The 18,017-nt window shown below is 50.8% G+C and overlaps 2 protein-coding genes across 2 annotated transcripts; both read left to right on the top strand.

Moving 5' to 3' along the window:
* Positions 1-876: 876 nt before the first annotated feature.
* On the top strand, positions 877-5,667 carry LOC136642040 (myogenesis-regulating glycosidase-like). The gene has a single exon (XM_066618220.1). The coding sequence runs from the start codon at positions 1,172-1,174 to the stop codon at positions 3,245-3,247; it is 2,076 nt and encodes a 691-aa protein (XP_066474317.1). The 5' UTR covers positions 877-1,171; the 3' UTR covers positions 3,248-5,667.
* Positions 5,668-9,027: 3,360 nt separating this feature from the next.
* On the top strand, positions 9,028-12,105 carry LOC136641059 (ribonuclease P protein subunit p25-like protein). The gene is made up of 2 exons (XM_066616657.1): positions 9,028-9,111; positions 10,211-12,105. Exon 2 carries the CDS (start codon positions 10,222-10,224, stop codon positions 10,777-10,779), a length of 558 nt encoding a protein of 185 aa, XP_066472754.1. The 5' UTR covers positions 9,028-9,111; positions 10,211-10,221; the 3' UTR covers positions 10,780-12,105.
* The last annotated feature ends 5,912 nt before the right edge of the window (positions 12,106-18,017 follow it).

Here is an 18,017-nt window from a genome sequence, read left to right as displayed (position 1 = left end):
TTAAAATAATGATCTGCCCTTTATTCCTTCAAAATGCTTTCTTGTGACTATGCCAAACCTCCAGCAGCATTCAGATTCCTCTGTCTTCTGTGGTATATCAAAGAAACAAAGCCCTTAATATCAAAATCTGTGGCCAGCCTTATCTGTTAAGAAGGTGGCACGACACAGGTTTTTCTCAGAGCGTTGGGGGTGGCTTGAAAGAAGGATTGTTGCTTGTGAGATGCCTGCTCATCCCAGGGCCCAATCCTATCCAATTTTCCAGTGCTGGTGCAGCCGTGCCAATGGTGTGTGCACTGCATCTTGTGGTGGGGAGGCAATCTCAGAGGCCTCCTCAACATATGGGAGCATTTGTTCCCTTACCCTGAGGCCGCACTGTGCTGGAAAGTTGGATAGGATTGGGCCCCCAGTTGCCTCTGGTGCACAGGGGTTGTGACATTTTATAGTATGTCTCCTGTTTCTGGATAATGCTGACATCCAGTTTGGAGTATCCAGTCTGCTCTGCTCCAAAGGACAGACAAACCCACTGCTGCAGCCCCTCAAACCTCTACCGGTTTGAGGAAGTGGGGTACAAGCACATAACATTATAAAAACCAGCTGTGACTTGGTGGAACTGTCTCCAGCACGAAGTGGGGCACACAACTCCCTTCTCAGGCAGATAGCAGAAGCAAAAAGAAATCCTTGGAAGGATATTTTTAAGTGGTGCACTAGGTGGAAAGTCACCTTTCAATAGAGTTAAGTACATTTGTTCCACCCAGTTTCCTGCCCAGAAGACCTCCCACTTTGCAGCGGTTTCTTAGCTCCTATCCCATCCCCCACAACTTGGCTGCAGCTCCTCTCTGCCTGGGAAACTGCTTGCAAAATCACCCTCGGTCAGCTGATAACCTTGAACAGAATGGAGTGCAGCTGCAATCAAGACACTGACTGGCTCCAGCAGGGAGAGGTGACGCTCCTCATTGTTACCAGAATTCACTTGTGAGGAGGCTTGGCTTGGATGACATCTGTCACGTTTCACCATATTCTGATGCCGTGATCTGAATTCTCAGACATCAGGGATTTGCAAGGACCAGCACTCACAACTGCTTTTTCAACACAGTATTTGGCATGTTGGACAACAACCTCCTCACCAGGAGTAAACCTTCCACAGCCTGCAAGGTATGAGATCTGGGGCATCATGGAAACTCAGCCTTTCCACCATCAAGGACAAGGAAACTGGCTGCAGAGGGGAGACAGTTCTAGAACTAAATTCAGCCCTGGATTGCAGGCATTGCAGCACAGACATCTTGGAGCAGGTGTCTTGGCAATGGGACTAGCCATAGTTGTGGCCGCTGGTTGGGGCTACGTCATGGTTTCTCTCAGCAAGAACAACAGGATCAAGATGGCTCAGATGGACCTTGGGCAGGATGGGTTCACAATTCAGAGCCAGAAGGGCAAGGTGGTCTTCAGGCTGACCTTTCAATCAGGCACACTTGACCTGGACTCCTGTTTCAAGGAAGGGGAAATGTTAACCTGTACCAGGTCAGACAAAGGGACATTTCGTTTCCTCATCCAGACTGTCAAGCCTGAAGAGATGCTGATGTGCTACTACCTTCACTGGGAGGAGTCTGTGACAGACTCAGCAGTGCTACACAAAGTGTTCTGGGAGGATGCCCACTGGTATGGAGGCTCTGAGTTGAGTGTACAGCATTGGCCAATCAGGCTAGCAGGAGACCAGGAGCCCCTGCCGTTTGTGACCAGCGATGTGTATTCATTCAGGAACAACTTCGGGGGCATCTTGGAAAGGTACTGGCTCTCCTCCAAAGCGGTGGCCATCAAGATTGTTGACTCAGTGCCCTTTCACTTTGGGTTCAACGCAACGGAAAGGTCCCTTTTATTCCAGGCCAGGTATAAAGGTTCTCCCTATCAGCCTCCCCTGGGCAAGGAGCCTTTTCCATTGCTGAGTTACCACGTCTGCATAGGTTCTGATGTCACCTCTATTCACAAATACATGGTTCGGACATACTTTAAAAAACCTCTGAAGGTTCCTTCGGAAAACATTTTTCAGTTTCCAGTCTGGTCAACCTGGGCCTTGTATAAAAAAGAGATTGACCAGGATAAAGTTCTGAAATTTGCACAGACGATTCGACAGCATGGTTTCAAATACAGCCACATTGAAATAGATGACATGTACATGCAGAATTATGGTGACTTTGACTTTGATCCACTGAAGTTCCCCCACGTGACAGAAATGTTTCAAAGGCTCAAGAAAGACGGCTTTAATTTTACCATCTGGATACACCCATTTGTACACAAGAATTCTCCCAACTTTGCAGTGGGGCTAGAGAAGCAGCTTTTTGTCATGGAGTCAATGGGGAAATTTCCAGCCATGGTTCAGTGGTGGAACGGCATTGGAGCCATACTGGATTTCACCAATCCTTCCACCAGGGAGTGGTTTCAGAGTCACCTGAGGCAGTTCCACTCTCAGTTTGGCATCTCGTCCTTCAAGTTTGATGCTGGCGAGACGTGCTACCTTCCCGAACAGTTCAGCACCTTCCAGCCCTTGCTGGATCCCAGCACCTGGTCCAGGCACTACGCAGAAATGGCCATTCCTTTTCATGAGCTGGCTGAAGTTCGAGTTGGCTACCAATCCCAGCATGTCTCTTGCTTTGTTCGGATTATTGATCGGGATTCGGTTTGGGGGCATGAGCTTGGGTTACAGTCCTTGATCCCTACGGTGCTGACCATTGGCCTTTTGGGATATCCTTTCATCCTGCCAGATATGATCGGTGGCAATTTTCTTCCCAACAAGACAGAAGGCTCTGCAGACCTCCCAGATCGGGAACTCTATATCCGGTGGCTGGAGTTGTCTGCCTTCCTGCCCGCCCTCCAGTTCTCTATCCCGCCCTGGCTTTATGACAGGCAAGTTGTGGAAATTGCACGGGCATTCATGGGCCTCCGCGAGTCCTTGGTTGCTCCCCTTCTGCTGGAGCTGGCCAAGAATGCCACAACCACTGGAGACCCCATTATAAGGCCCATCTGGTGGGTTTCTCCCAGTGATGAGTTTGCACACACAGTTGATTCCCAGTTTCTCATTGGAGACTCTCTCCTGGTAGCTCCTGTCTTGGAGCCTGGCATGCTGGAGAGAGACATCTACCTTCCAGCTGGGAAATGGCGCAGTCATCGGGGAGAGGTTTTTGAAAGGACTCCCACCCTCCTGACAGGCTACTCTGTCCACCTGGACGAAGTTGCTTATTTCCTTTTGGTGCCTTAGGTTTCCCTGAAAGGCCAAGAAAAGGCTTCAGCAACCATCTCCAGAAATCTCAAGGTCTGAGGCTGGGATGTATCCCAGGGAACTGCCTGGGTTGTGGGTATTCTTCTGTGGGTGCAATCCTACCCTGCACTGGAACAGACAAGCCAAGAGGCTTGCGCTGGATTCAGTGCAGGATAGGGGCCCAAAGCGGTGGAACCACCCAAAGCCGTGGAACAAAGCTAGCTGCTTCTATATGTGGAACAGGTAGCACTTCCAAGAATGCTACCTTTGGGGTCCTGGCTTTGAGCTTCCTACCTAGCAGCCTAAATTTAATCTCCAGAACCTCCTGGCTACATTTGCCCACATCATTGGTGCCAACATGCACCACAACTGCAACCTCCTTCCCAGCACTCTCTACCAGTCTATATAGAAGAGGTGTGATATCCACAAACTTCGCACCAAGGCAAGTCATCAAGCAGTCCTCAAAACCCCCCCCCCACGTTCTTGACAACAGAATCACCCACTATAAGAAACCCCCAAACCCCTGTTGCCCTGAGAAATATCTTTAGTGCTACTGGATATGCGCCCATCAACTGAAGAAGGGGTCCCCACTATGGGATTGTTTCCCTCTTTTCCACAATGATGTCCTCCAGTCTCAAGACTTCCCATCCCTGCAGCTGAGGAGCTTCCTGAGGGTGATACAACATTTGCACATCACAGGAAGTCTCACCATGGTCCCTCTTTGTCTTGTCTCTGCTTCTCCAGGCCCACAACTTCAAGGGAGCAAACTCGTTCCCTGTTCCCCAAACCTGGAGCTTCTTGCACTGCTGTTCTGGATCAGGGTCACCATTTCTCTTGGTCACGGGCTTGGTCCAGGTGTAGGCGAGTGATTTTCATGTTCTGAGGTGGTTCTGAGGTATTTACTCCAGTATATTTAAGTAAGCTGCTTGGTAGGTGGGGGAATGGAGGCCCATTTGAGTGTGTGCTTTATTTCTGTGGTGTGTGTTGGTGCACGAAGGCCTTCGACCTGGTCAGCAGGGATGGCCTCTTCAAGATTCTCCCTAAGATTGGATGTCCACCCAGGCTCCTCAGCATCATCAGATCCTTCCACAAGGACATGAAGGGCACTGTTGTCTTTGATGGCTCCACATCAGACCCCTTTGACATCCGAAGCGGTGTGAAGCAGGGCTGTGTTCTTGCACCAACCTTGTTTGGGATTTTCTTCGCTGTCCTGCTGAAGCATGCCTTTGGAACCGCAACAGAAGGCATCTATCTCCGGACCAGATCAGACGGAAAGCTCTTCAACCTCTCCAGACTGAGAGCAAAGTCCAAAGTCCAGCTGAAATGTCTGCGTGACTTCCTCTTTGCCGACGATGCAGCTGTCACTACCCACTCTGCCAAAGATCTCCAGCAGCTCATGGATCGTTTTAGCAAGGCCTGCCAAGATTTTGGACTGACAATCAGCCTGAAGAAAACACAGGTCATGGTTCAGGATGTGGACTCACCTCCCTGCATTACAATCTCTGCGCATGAACTGGAGGTTGTCCATGACTTTGTGTACCTTGGCTCAACGATCTCTGACACTCTTTCTCTCGATACCGAACTAAACAGACGCATCGGTAAAGCAGCTACCACGTTTTCCAGACTCACAAAGAGAGTCTGTTCCAACAAGAAGCTGACGGAACATACCAAGATCCAGGTCTACAGAGCTTGCGTCCTGAGTACACTTCTGTACTGCAGCGAGTCATGGACTCTTCGCTCACAACAGGAGAGGAAACTGAACGCTTTCCACATGCGCTGCCTCCGACGCATTCTCGGCATCACCTGGCAGGACAAAGTTCCAAACAACACAGTCCTGGAACGTGCTGGAATTCCTAGCATGTATGCACTACTGAAACAGAGACGCCTGCGTTGGCTCGGTCATGTCGTGAGAATGGATGATGGCCGAATCCCAAAGGATCTCCTCTATGGAGAACTCGTGCAAGGAAAACGCCCTACAGGTAGACCACAGCTGCGATACAAGGACATCTGCAAGAGGGATCTGAAGGCCTTAGGGATGGACCTCAACAAGTGGGAAACCCTGGCCTCTGAGCGGCCCGCTTGGAGGCAGGCTGTGCAGCATGGCCTTTCCCAGTTTGAAGAGACACTTGGCCAACAGTCTGAGGCTAAGAGGCAAAGAAGGAAGGCCCATAGCCAGGGAGACAGACTAGGGACAGACTGCACTTGCTCCCAGTGTGGAAGGGATTGTCACTCCTGAATCGGCCTTTTCAGCCACACTAGACGCTGTTCCAGAACCACCTTTCAGAGCGCGATACCAGAGTCTCTCGAGACTGAAGGTTGCCAACATGTCAACAACATGTGTTGGTGCTTGGAGAAATCCTGGAAATTTGAGCCCATTCATTCATCTCAGTTTCATCTCTAATAAATTTATTTAAATTTTATATTTAAAATTAATTTTTTTTCTGGCCCTCGACACCCTGCCAGATATTTGATGCAGCCCTCTGGCCAAAATGTTTGGAGACCCTGGAAGTCACCTCTTAAAGGTTTAAACCTGTTGGGTTATGGGTACAATGCCACTTTTCATTTTGAAAGTAGTGGGCAGGTGCTCCGATTGGCTGCGGGGGGAGGGGCAGTGGATGGTGGCGGTGCTCCATAGGTGTGCCGCCCAGGGTCACTTGCCCCCATTGATACACTAGTGACCTGAAGGCGGTCAACCGCCCTTTGGTATTTAATTCCTTACCCTGCTTGTCCTCCTGGTTTGTGTGTGTGTTTTTTTAAATTGTGGTGTACATCTGATGGATGGATGTTCCCACTGAAAAGAAAACTGATCAATGCCTGTTATGCATTATCGTTTTTCTACAAAAACATAAGCATGCTATTACTGTCCCCATTATTTTGCTGCTGTTCTATTCCTGTGCTGCCAAAAAGAAATATTTATTTAGAGATTAATTAATCAACCTTTCTTTCTTTGCTCGAATCTACCCATAGTCTTTGTATGGCTAATTTTGGGGTACCCTTACCCCCTGACCACATTGGTAAAGTACATGTTTTTATTGGGCGAGAACTAGTTCAAGAGGTGAACCAAAGAGCCTTACTGTGAGGGAGAGACTGCTCCCCCCACACCAGAAAAAGAACAGACTCTATATTTGATATATCAGATATATCTGGGACATTTGGTGGGCCACTGTGAGATACAGGAAGCTGGACTAGATGGGCCTATGGCCTGATCCAGTGGGGCTGTTCTTATGTTCCAAAATAGGTATGAACCAAAATAGGTTCCTGCACAAACTAGCTGGTGGGCTGAGTCACGAGCCCCCACCCCACTCCTGTGGGCCTCTGAGCTGCACCTTTCCAGAACCTCAGGGCCAGCTCACACAGCCACAGCTCCATGGTGACAGTTCAGAGTCCTTGCGTATATTGGCTCCTTGTCCATAGCTAGTTTGTTCAGAGGAGGTGGGGCCACAAACAGGATTCCTCCACCCTGTGCACAGCCTTTCAGACCAAAGCCTCATTTGTTTACATCCAAAAGGAAATAATTCTCTGTCTTGGCTGCTGATTCATTCGCAGAGGTGCAGCAGGCTCAATTTCAACAGCTGCTGGCACTTCTCCCATGCAGCAGAATGGACTGGAGGTGCAGGCATGAGATGGCAACTACCAAATGATGGGGGTCCAACAGGGGAGCTTCATGCCTTTCATTCTCTGCCCGGTGAACTGGTTGACTCAGGGCTGGCTCAAGTCTCTCCACCATCTAAAGGGGCATGCCAAATGCCGCCACCCCCCACCCCCACCCAGTGATGTGTCACCCTCTCATCTCTCGACTCTGGATTGGAAAAAGGAAGACGGGGAGGCAGGGAAGAGGAAATGTGAAGGAGACAAGAGTGGCAGGCCATAGTATTGGAGACTCTCTTCCTCATTCGGGAGTGAGTTAAGGAAAAACAGTGGAGGTGAGTGGGCAGGTGGAGGTGGGCACCCCATTAGTCTGTGACCTGCAGCAGTGGAGTGCCAAGGGCAAGGCAGGCAGTCAGCCCTGGTGCAAGCAATAAGGAGTTGCCCACATTGCATACCTGTCATTTTGGATATTAGGTAGACCAGCCTCATCCAGGGGTATCTCAGAGTGGGGGCCAGGTGCTTCAAACAGGCCCTGGCCCTGGCCTCCATTGGGAAGGGGGGTCTCAATGCAGAGTCCAGAGCTACCCATGGCTTTGAGCGGCCAGGGGTGGTGGGAGTGGTCTGCCATAGGTGTCAAGTATGCTAGGCATGCCACTGGCCTGAAGTGACTTCCTCAGTTGGCCTAAAGGATGAGCGGGCCCTGGACTTCCCGAATGCTACCCTAAAGGGGTCTCCAGCCTCTGGCAGCAAAGCAACTCATTCAAAAGTAAAATCACCCATCAACTCCTCCACCAATATAGGTTGTCACACAGTAGCTGTCCTTACTTGAGCAGAACCACAACCTCCAGCAACCCAGGACTCTGCTCCTTCACCCTACCAGCACAGAAGGGAGGAAACTGCAAAATATTTAAAGATCCCCAGTCAGAGGCACAGAACTGAGTGAGGTTACTCTTTCCAGGCTGAAATGGAGCTAACGAAGCATCTTAGTAGCGCAGCTAACATATCTAAGAAGTACTAGAAACATCTTAAAATGGGCATCCTTCAACAAAGAACAGGATGTTGGAGACATGGAGAAAAGCACATGCGAGGAGACCAACTAAAAGGCACTGATCAGAGGTAAGCCCCACTGAGTTCAAGGCCGTTTACTCCCATGTAAGTATGTACAGAGTTGCAGCCTAAGAATGGCCTTCCGAAACCCATCTTGCAAAGGAGAATCAGGGACGTCTTTGGACCACTTATCTAAGTGGGGCAGGAGGAGGTGGGAGTTGTTGCTTCCCATTCTCTCCTAGAGCAGCACACAGAGTGTTTGGCCAACTTGGCACCTAATCTGGGACAGAGCTGAAAAAAAGACAGGAGGAAAATCTCTCCTCCTGGCACTTGGCAGAAAAGGTTCCTCACCCCACCCAGGAAAGGAAGGAATGCTTGCCGGTTTTGGAACTGGCCCGATCTTTTCCTTCGCAAACCACAACAATCTTCTGTGCAAACCACAGCAAAAGAGGAGATGTTGAGGTTTGCCTCTCGAAAATGAAAAGACATTCACAGCCCCCATATCTGGATTAGCTTTGAAGACCCCCTAAGTCCCTCAGCAGAAGGCTTTTAGCAACCTTACATGGACTGTCTCTTTAAGAACTAAAATCCCACTAGGAAACACAAAGGATCCAAGAAACAGCTGTGGCTTCGCTTCTTCTCTCCAAGGCATTTTCTCAGAACCTCACAAAACTCCTCAACAACATCCCAACGCTATTGTCTAAATCTCCTCAACTCAAAGGTAAAATTTGCACCCTCTCCTTTGATCTACGAGACCCCGAAAACAAACTCGGAGTTTACTCCTTTTCTTGCACTCATTACCTTCAAATAAAGTTTATCCTTCCCAGAACATCTCCCTTAACTAAACAACCTCAATGCGCCTAAGATTCGTGAGAGACAAGAGTGGCATCCACCTGTGGAACTCCTGTCCACAGCATGTAACCATGGACTCTGAGAGCCTGGACGCTTTTCCAAGGGGACTGGAGGGATGGGTGGGAGTCCACCGTGGGAGGCGAGCGTCACTGATCTGCGGAACTCCCTGCCACAGGACATAGTGATGGGCGGGGCCGGAAGGCTCCTCCCACTCCCCCAGGAGGGCATCGCGAGAACTGAGGAGGAGAGTGCGCGTGCGCACACCCTCCCCTCGCGCGCTGCGCCTGCGCGCTCCTGCCGCTCGTCTGGCCGGCCTGTGAGGCGGTGTGGCGGAGCGCGGAGGCCCGGCCGGAGCAGGCGGCTCTTCCCCGGCGCCGGTGAGTGAGGGCGCCCTCGGAGTCCGGCTGGAGGCCTCGGGCGCCGCTGAGGGGCCGTGCGAGCCTTCGCAGGGGACGGGGCTCGTGGCTGGAGCAGGGCAGCCCTTCCAACCCTCAGCCCTGCCCCACCTCTGGAGCTGCCGCGGCCCCCCGCCGCCTCAGCCCCGCCCTCACCCCCTCAGCCCCGCCCCGAGCTACCGCGACCCCTCCCATCCCGCTGCCCCGCCCCCCAGCTGCCGCGGCCCCTCCCGCCCCTTCACTGCCCCGCCTCTACCTCAGGCGCTGCGGTGTGTCAGGGAACAGGTCCCTGCCCCGAGGAGCCTGCCGCTGGGCAGGAGGCGGAGCGGAGGCGCCTGTTCCAGCCAGGCCTGCTTGGGCCTCTCCCTCCAGGTGCTCTCCTGACCTGGTCCGGCCTGGCCTGGCCCTTCTGAGCACCACCTGCACGCCTTGACCACGGCCAGGGCCAGGCAGAAGCTGTGCGGGTGGCCCTCGCCTGCGGCCCTTTTCTGGCCTTCTGCCTCCCCCCCAGCAGCAGGAGGCCCCCTCTCCTCGCAGGGCAGCCTCCTCGCCCCCAGGACCAGGGCCTCTCCCTCCAGGGTCCCTGCCCCGAGGAGCCTGCTGCTGGGCCCCTGGGCAGGAGGCAGAGGGGAGGCGCCTGTTCCTGTCTGAGCCTGGGACGACTTCTCCAGGCACCCCTCCTGGCCTGGCCCTTCTGAGCACCACCTGCACGCCTTGACCACAGCCAGGGCCAAGCAGAGGCTGTTCGGTGGCCCTCGCCTGCGGCCCTTCTCTGGCCTTCTGCCTCCCCCCCTAGCAGCAGGAGGCCCCCTCTCCTCGCAGGGCGGCCTCCTCGCCCCCAGGACCAGGGCCTCTCTCTCCAGGGTCAGCAGAGACCTGACCGTTTCCCCCTGAGATTGTCTCTCTGGGGAGCATGCCCGTCCCACGTGCTGCACTGTGTCTGAGTGCAAAGAGTGTAACCGCTTCTGGTGCTGGGAGTCCAGGCTTCAGACACGCCCTGCCTGCCACCCTTTCCCCCAGCACTTCTGTGCAGACACGCTCTGCCCCACTGCGCAACTGACTGTCTGTTTCCCACCCTCAGTGGCAGGGGTCATGGAGAACTACCAGAAGTCCAGGATCGTCGAGAAGCCGTCTCCTCTTCCTTTTGCCAACCTGCCTCCTGACATCATTGAGATGAAGGTGAAGGACGGAAGCAAAATCCGGAATCTGATGGGCTACGCCATTGGCAAGATGGAGTCGGAGGCCATGAGGCAAGTTCTCTTTAGCGGTGCCGGCAAAGCCATCAGCAAGACCATCACCTGTGTGGAGATCATGAAGCGGAGGCTTGGAGGCCTTCACCAGATCACCAAAGTCTTCTTCAAGCAGACGGAGGAGATTTGGGAGCCCATCGTGCCGGAGGCCGGCCTGGATCCTCTGACCGTGAAGCGAAATGTTCCTGCCATCTGTGTCCTGCTGAGCAAAGATCTCCTGGATGCTCAGGAGCTGGGATATCAGGCGCCTGGGTCTTCTGACGCCTTCTGGCTGGAAACGGAGAGACTGGAGGCTCCGGGCCACGCCAAGAGGAAGCAGGGTGGCGGGAGGGGGGCTGGCCGTGCCGGGAAGCTCCCTCGCTCCCTTGGGCGGGAAGAGTCCTGCAAAAAGCCCGGATAAAGCCCAGCCTCTGAACTGTGGATTTTTGGATGACTACCTGTTACAGTCAAAGGTGTCAGAAGCAGCAGCGGGGAAAAGCTACAGTTGGGGGAGAGGAAAAGAGCGTCAAGATGAATTCAGTTGGCAGGCTGAGTACTGGGACTGTGGCCTTTGGTCCCTCACTTGAGCAGGATGTACCAGAAGTGTTGCAATGGATTGCGCTTGATCTGTTCTGGACTGGGGTGCTTGAAATGTCATGGATGACAGTTGAACACACCTTGCTTGTTTTCCCCTCTGGTAAGGGGCTGGCAATTAAGACAACTTGTTCTCTCCATTGACAGTTCTCTTCACACTGCAGGAGTCCCATGCTTGAGTCTCTAACCAGACTCCCATCTATGTGGAGAGGAAAATTCTGCATGCACTGTGGTGAACCAGTTCATTGTGACCAGAACTCATTGCTGGGCTCTTGTGAGTGAGGTCTGAAGTGCCTTGCTTTATTTCAGCCTTCCATGACCACTGGAGAGAAGTGATCTATAGAGATGGGAAGTGACTGCCTGAGTGTGCTTCGTTTTGCCCATGATGGTGTAACAGGAGACTTTTCTGCTCAGGAGGAACAATAGAAATGGCTGAAAGTGTGTGCAACAGTTACGCGTTGCCAGTTGCAGGCTTTGAAATTCGGTTATTGTTCCTTAATAAAGCCCAGGCGATGCCTGCTGCTCTTGCTGTGGGTTTGTGCTTGTCACCAAAGCGGTTTTCCGATAAATCCACCGTGACCACTTTCACTGACCAACCGTGAAAGTGCCCCCTGCTGGCCCACCATTCTCTGTTCTTTGAGTCCCTGAACATATTACTGCCACTGCCACTCTTATGGAAGGGCAGTACTTCAAAGTACTGTCTTGTGGTGGGTGAGGTGGCCATCTGCATGCACCTTATTCACCTCTACTCAGGAATCCGTAGTGCTGACATTTCTGGGATCGGATCTTGGATCTTGAGTCTCTAACCAAACTCCATCAGAGTGAAGAGGAAAATCCCGCACGCACCCAGCCCAGGGGTGAGCCAGTTCATTGTGACTAGAACTTGTTGCTGGGCTCTTGTGAGTGGGGTCCCGAGTGGCTTCCTTTCCTTCAGCCTGCCTTGACCACTAGAGAGAAGAGATTCATGTTTTATGCAGCATAGAGATGGGAAGTGATTGCCTGGGGGTACTTCATTTTGCCCATGATGTTGTAACAGGAAACTTCTCTGTTCACAAGGAGCAACAGAAATGACTGAGAAAGTGCATGTAAGAATTATGTGGTTACAGGCTGTGAAATTATATTTTGGTTCCTTCATAAAACCCAGGTAATGTTTGCTGCTCTTGCTGTGGCTTTGTGCAGTTTTGCCAGTAAATCCACAAAAGAGACCAACCTACAAAAGTGCCCCTACTGGCTCACTTTTCTCTGTTCCTTGAATCTCTGAACACTACTGCCACCCCCACTCCTAGGAAAGGTGCTGGGGAATGGCAGTGCCTCAGAGTGCTGTCTTGTGGTGGGTGAGGTGGTCTTCTGCTATGCGTGCACCTTTTTCACCCCTCCTCAGAAGCTTATAGGGTTGATGTTTTCAGGATCTGATCTCAGGGCAGGGGGCTGAACCGCTTCACTTGGCTTTTGCTTCCAGACCCAGCATTTGGTTATTAGTCAAAGGTGGAGCTGCATTGAGAACCCAGAGCTCATTGCAGGCTCTTGATCTCTCTTGGTTTCACGTTGGGAGAACTGACCGTTTTGACAGGGACAATGGTGAATGGAATGTAGAATTGGTGGCAAGCTGAGAGCCAGTTTGTTTAAACAGCCCTGAAATTTTGCACTTTGAAAAGCAAGTGGTGTGTGTGAGATGCAGGCCTTGGGGATCCTTTTGTAGTTAACACTTGTGAGGTTGTAGCAACCTTTGCAGCTCGGTTTCCATGTCCAGGACCCCAGTATCTCTATCAGCCCCTCTTCATTTTGCCTTCAACCTCTCCGAAATATTTTCTTCCAGGCTGTAAGCATGTTCAGAGATGGGCTGCCTTCCTGTCTGGTCTGTCTCACAAGTTCCTTCAAAGTCCCTTTGAAGCCATTTTCTTTAATTTTTTATGCTGCTGTTTGCCTCTCATTCAGAGTAGATCATGTCTGCTGGTTCACCTAAATATTCCCAGAATCCCTGTCTTTGAGAAGGAGGATCTTGCCTTTAACGATGCAGATGGCTGATGCTTCCAGGTTGCCTTGAGTTGAGGACAATGACTTGGGCTGGATGGTCTACCTTGGGATCATGTATCCTGAAGCAGGAGCGACCAGAAAGTGGCCCAGAAGCCTCTGCTTGACTACTGGATAGTTTGTGGGGATTGTCAGTGACATAAGAGAGCAGAGGTGTGGATTCTTCAGCTCCCCAAGCGGTGCTGGAATGAGGAGCTGTTAAGAATTGATCCTCAGCCTATTTGGAGCCCGCTGTTTTCCAGTTTCCTGTTCCTCCAATCAGAAGTACATTTCCAAGTGGGAAGGGGGGGGGAGCCAATGGGTTGAAGTGCCAGTGCAGCTTCTGAATGCTTCTTCAGTAAGAGACCTGGTGCACATCCTATTGTTGCTGCACATTTCTCCACCAGTCGGGAGAGATTACTACCATTGCTTGCATGTTCCTTGGATACATTGCAGCATGAAAATCATCACTTGGGTTGTTCAGCTGCAAAAGGGACTAAACGTGGTATCGTGGTTAGGACTCACGGCTGGGGGGACCTGTGTTAAGCTTCTCCCTCAGCCACGAAGCTCTCTTACTGACCCTGGGCCAGTCACAATCTCAGCCCAATCTGCCACATTATTTTGTTATGAGACTAAAATGAGAGAGAGGAGCTATGGGTGTTGCTGAGGAAGGTGAGGTGCAAAGGAAATAAGCTGCAGTCCTGTACATGTACACTCACTGATGAGTCCCCTTGAAGCAAGTGATATTTTTGAGTAAACACAATTACGTGTTTGCTGTAAGAAGGCAGCAGCACATTTCACTGGCTTGGGGTAACTGCTGCCATGGAAGAGTGTGCGTATCGCACAGTGGCAAAGAGACCAAGCTGAGTTCAGCATGTTCATGGTTAAAGCCTCACCTATGCCTCAACTCACTAGGGCAGTGATGTTGACCATCCAAGATTCTGGCAAGTGTAACAGAACTTCTTCCCTAGAGACCCATTCTTCCCCATCCTTGCCAGTATACCAGCATTCTTGAAGGCCTGTTTGCTCCACAAGGCTTTGGGGCTGAGGGTCAAAGCTGATCTCTTTATCATAATGTATTATTGTTTTTTTAATTTTTTATTATTTTATGCTGTGTGCTGCTTTAGGACTTCAGTGAAAAGCATTTAAGAGTCTGTATTTATTAAATAGATATACTCCTTAAATCAAAAGGATGAACATAAGAATTTAAAAAGGACTTAAGGATCACTTGTTAAAATGTTCACATTCTCTGATCTCTGTACAAAGGACAGCCTTCCCTCCTTCCCATTCCTGTGTGTTTTGCACATTGCACCTGGCTAATCCAGTTGCATTGGCCAGTATCAACAACTGGATCTGCTTATTAAAGCATCTTCCATTCCTCCATTAACAGGGTATTCCCTTTTAGCATTCCCCCTCGCGGGGGGGGGGGGAGAGTCCCATCCAAAGTTTCCCAGCTACCTGAATTGGCTGAGAGATCATGAAAAATACTTTGTGCAGTTCAAGCTGCTGGAAGTGAAAAGTGTGTGGTGAGAAGAGAGCCTTGTGGTTTTGCCCTCTGTTCCCTTTCTGTGCTCACTTCCCCGTGCCCAGCTCTGCTTTGTTCTAGGATGCGTCCACGTTCAGAAGTCTTCATGTTCGTATCTTTTTTAAGGACATGATAAGTTCGAACTCGGTCCTGTTTTGTATAATGAACAACTTCTTTCATCAGAAAATGGAGTTCTTTGTTAGCCAAAGAGGCATCTCAAACACTGCATCTTAATGCAGTCATCACTGGTGAGTGGAGAGGATCCTTCACAGCCACCCCAACCCATGACTGGACTTCCTCCAACAAGAATGCTGCATAGCAGAGGAGCCAGGTTCCCTCCTTTGAAGACCTTGGATAGTGCTGTGATAGAATGGAGTGCACAACATAGAGTCATGCACAGGTGTAGCCTAAACAGCCCAGATTTTGCAGTGCCAAATTGTATTGCTGCTGGCTGCAGGATTCTGTTTCACCCCATGTGAAATTAAAATCAGTGGGGATTAAGAGAGCGGCAGCAGCCCAAGACTGGGCTGGCGGTTTGACAGCAGCTCTACAAACATACATATTTTTCTGCCATTTGATGAGCTCAAGACAAGAGTTCTGCAGTTTGTGGAGTGTATCAGCAGGGAGAATGGGGAAAGTTTGGCTTGGAAGGGGTGCTTATTGATAAGCAGACTTGACCCAACTGGCAAACACCTCCCAGACACCATCCCCACACCTAGGGCAGTTTTCCAACTGCTTTTTAGTGTTTTCAAAATGTTGGGGATGAAGTGAGGGATAAACATATAATCAGTGAACATGTGCTGCCTTTTTGGGGGGGGGGGGAGTGTTTAAGGAAGAACCGGAATGCAGACAGCCTGGCTGATACAAAAGGGAGGGGCCGGGCATAAGCCTGAGACAGAGATTCACCCTGACAGCATATATGTGAAATGGTATGTGCATCATGCTCTCATGCCTGTCTTCATGCAACTGGCTGCTTGTCAGCATGAGAGCAGCCCTTCCACACTGGCTCAGTATCCAGGTATTTGAGGACACTCATTATCATGCAGGGGACTTTGGCGTGCCTTGATCATGTTCCCAGGCCACATCCTGTGAAGATGGCTGCCATGTGCAGAGTGTTTGGGTGCAGCAGCTGGTGCAGGACGCAACTGCCAGGGTGCTGGTGGCGGTTTAAAGCAAGCAACTCTCCTTGCCCTGAATTGGATTCCAAGTCACCTTTCAAACTCACAAGTTTGGGGTGGGCTATTTAAATGATTGCCTACTCCCTTGTGATTCAACCTGCTCATTAAGTAGAGTTGGCCCAAGACCCACCAGTGCCTGAGGTGGCATGCCTAATCAGTTGATTTGCCATCCTCTGGTCCTCCCATTCTTTGTCCTGTGAAAGGAAGAAGGGATAGGGGAAGAGGAAAGGTAGTGGAGAGGAGAGGATCCCCAATCCTCTAGCACGCTGGTTCTCAGGCATCCAGGGCAGATGCGGTCACCACATCCTGCGGCAAGGGAGTTCCACAGACCGACCACATGCTGAGTAAAGAAATATTTTCTTTTGTCCTAACTCTCCCAACACTCAATTTTAGTGGATGTCCCCTGGTTCTGGTGTTACGTGAGAGTGTAAAGAGCATCTCCCTATCCACTCTGTCCATCCCCTGCATAATTTTGTATGTCTCAGTCATGTCCCCCCTCAGGCGTCTCTTTTCTAGGCCGAAGAGGCCCAAACGCTGTAGCCTTTCCTCATAAGGAAGGTGCCCCAGCCCCGTAATCATCTTAGTCGCTCTCTTTTGCACCTTTTCCATTTCCACTATGTCTTTTTTGAGATGCAGCGACCAGAACTGGACACAATACTCCAGGTGTGGCCTTACCATCGATTTGTACAACGGCATTATAATATTAGCCGTTTTGTTCTCAATACCCTTCCTAATGATCCCAAGCATAGAATTGGCCTTCTTTACTGCTGCCGCACATTGGGTTGACACAGTTGTCTTCATAGATGGGCCAGCCCTGCCCCTTAACGTCTGAAGGGCAGATACATGTGCCATCCCCTTGGAAGCATAGCTGGTGGGTATATAGGACATGGGCCTTCTCGGTTGTGGCACCCAGGCTATGGAATTTCCTTTCTTGGAAGACCTGTTCAGCCATTTAGTTATTTAAGAAGATTTGTATCTTGCCATTCCAATTCTCTTACGCTGCTCAATACGCAACTCAGGGTAAGTAAAACAGCTCAAATGAAATAAAATTGCAAAAACAAACAGCAGCACACCCAAATCTGAAACAATTCAAAAGAACCCAGAAAGTGAAACAAAATCAACTACCCAAAAGGATGGCAGAAGAGAACATCTTTGACCCCCTCCCCATGGAAGGTCAGCTCCTGTGGGACAGCGTGTCTGAGACAGGTCACAGCCAATTACATCTCTAGCATTGAAACCACCTGCAGCAGGGTCACCTGCAATGACCTCAAGGGCCTGGCAGACTTTTGAATTGGGCTGGGAAATGCACAGGCAGTCAATGTGGATGAATTAACAGGTGTGTGATGTTGTCATGGCCCCTGCCTTCAGTAAGCAAGCCTGGTAGCTGCAGTCTGAAAGGTGGCCCCTAGTTGAGTGGGTTGCAAGACGCTAGTCTTGATGTCACCACTGCATAGGTATCCTCAGCCAGCTCTGCCTGACCCAAGAATGGCAGGAAGGTAGCGCACCACCTGAGCATCCAGGGTCAGGGCTGGACCCTGAAGCACTCCCAGACTTCAGAAAAGGACAAGCTGATAATCCAGTTCTTGGGTCATGGATGTCCTCACTAATAGCATCTCCGTCTGGTCTGGATTTAATTTCAGTTTTTTAGCCCTCATCCAGCCCATCACTGACTCAAGGCACTGATTCAGGATTTCTACAGCTTCCCTGGCTAAAGAGGAAAACGATGAGAGCTGGGTGTTAGCTGCATATTGGTGACACCCAAATCCCCACAAAACCTTCCCCAGAAGTTTTGTGTAGATCAGTGTTTCTCAAACAGTGGTTACGGGTCCCACCAGTGAGGTGGTGTCTGGTGGCATGCATAGGGCCCCTAGCCCCCTGCCACCCAGCAGCAAAACCAGTGACATGATGCGGCACACAGCAGTCGGAGGCTTGGCTAGGGAGGCAGAGCTCCAAAGCATGCTTTCACGCATTTGAAAAAGGCCTCCTGTCCACCCTGAGCCTTTTACTGGTGTTTTGTCACATTGCATCTGGCCTCCCAACCTGGAAGTAAGTGGTGATGATGTCATCACCAGTTAATTCCGGTGGTACTTCCAATAAGTGGACCATGCGAAGTGATAAGGCAGGGGACAAATGTTGAGAAAATCTGGTGTAGATGTTAAAAGGGGGGGGGGTTGGAATGGAACTCTGAGGGACACCATAGGCCAATAGTCAAGGTGCTAAAAAAGAGTGCCCCAACACTGCCGTCTGGAACCTACTCTTCAGGAAAGTTTGGTGTCACTGCAAAATGGTGCCCCCCGCCCATCCTAGCCAAGCAATCTAGAATGATACCATAATAGTATTGAATGCTGCTGA

The sequence above is a fragment of the Tiliqua scincoides genome, chromosome 2 (assembly GCF_035046505.1).
Source record: "Tiliqua scincoides isolate rTilSci1 chromosome 2, rTilSci1.hap2, whole genome shotgun sequence".
Taxonomy (NCBI): domain Eukaryota; kingdom Metazoa; phylum Chordata; class Lepidosauria; order Squamata; family Scincidae; genus Tiliqua; species Tiliqua scincoides.
Note: the sequence above shows the minus strand (reverse complement) of the source record. Positions and strands in the feature narration are given on the sequence as shown.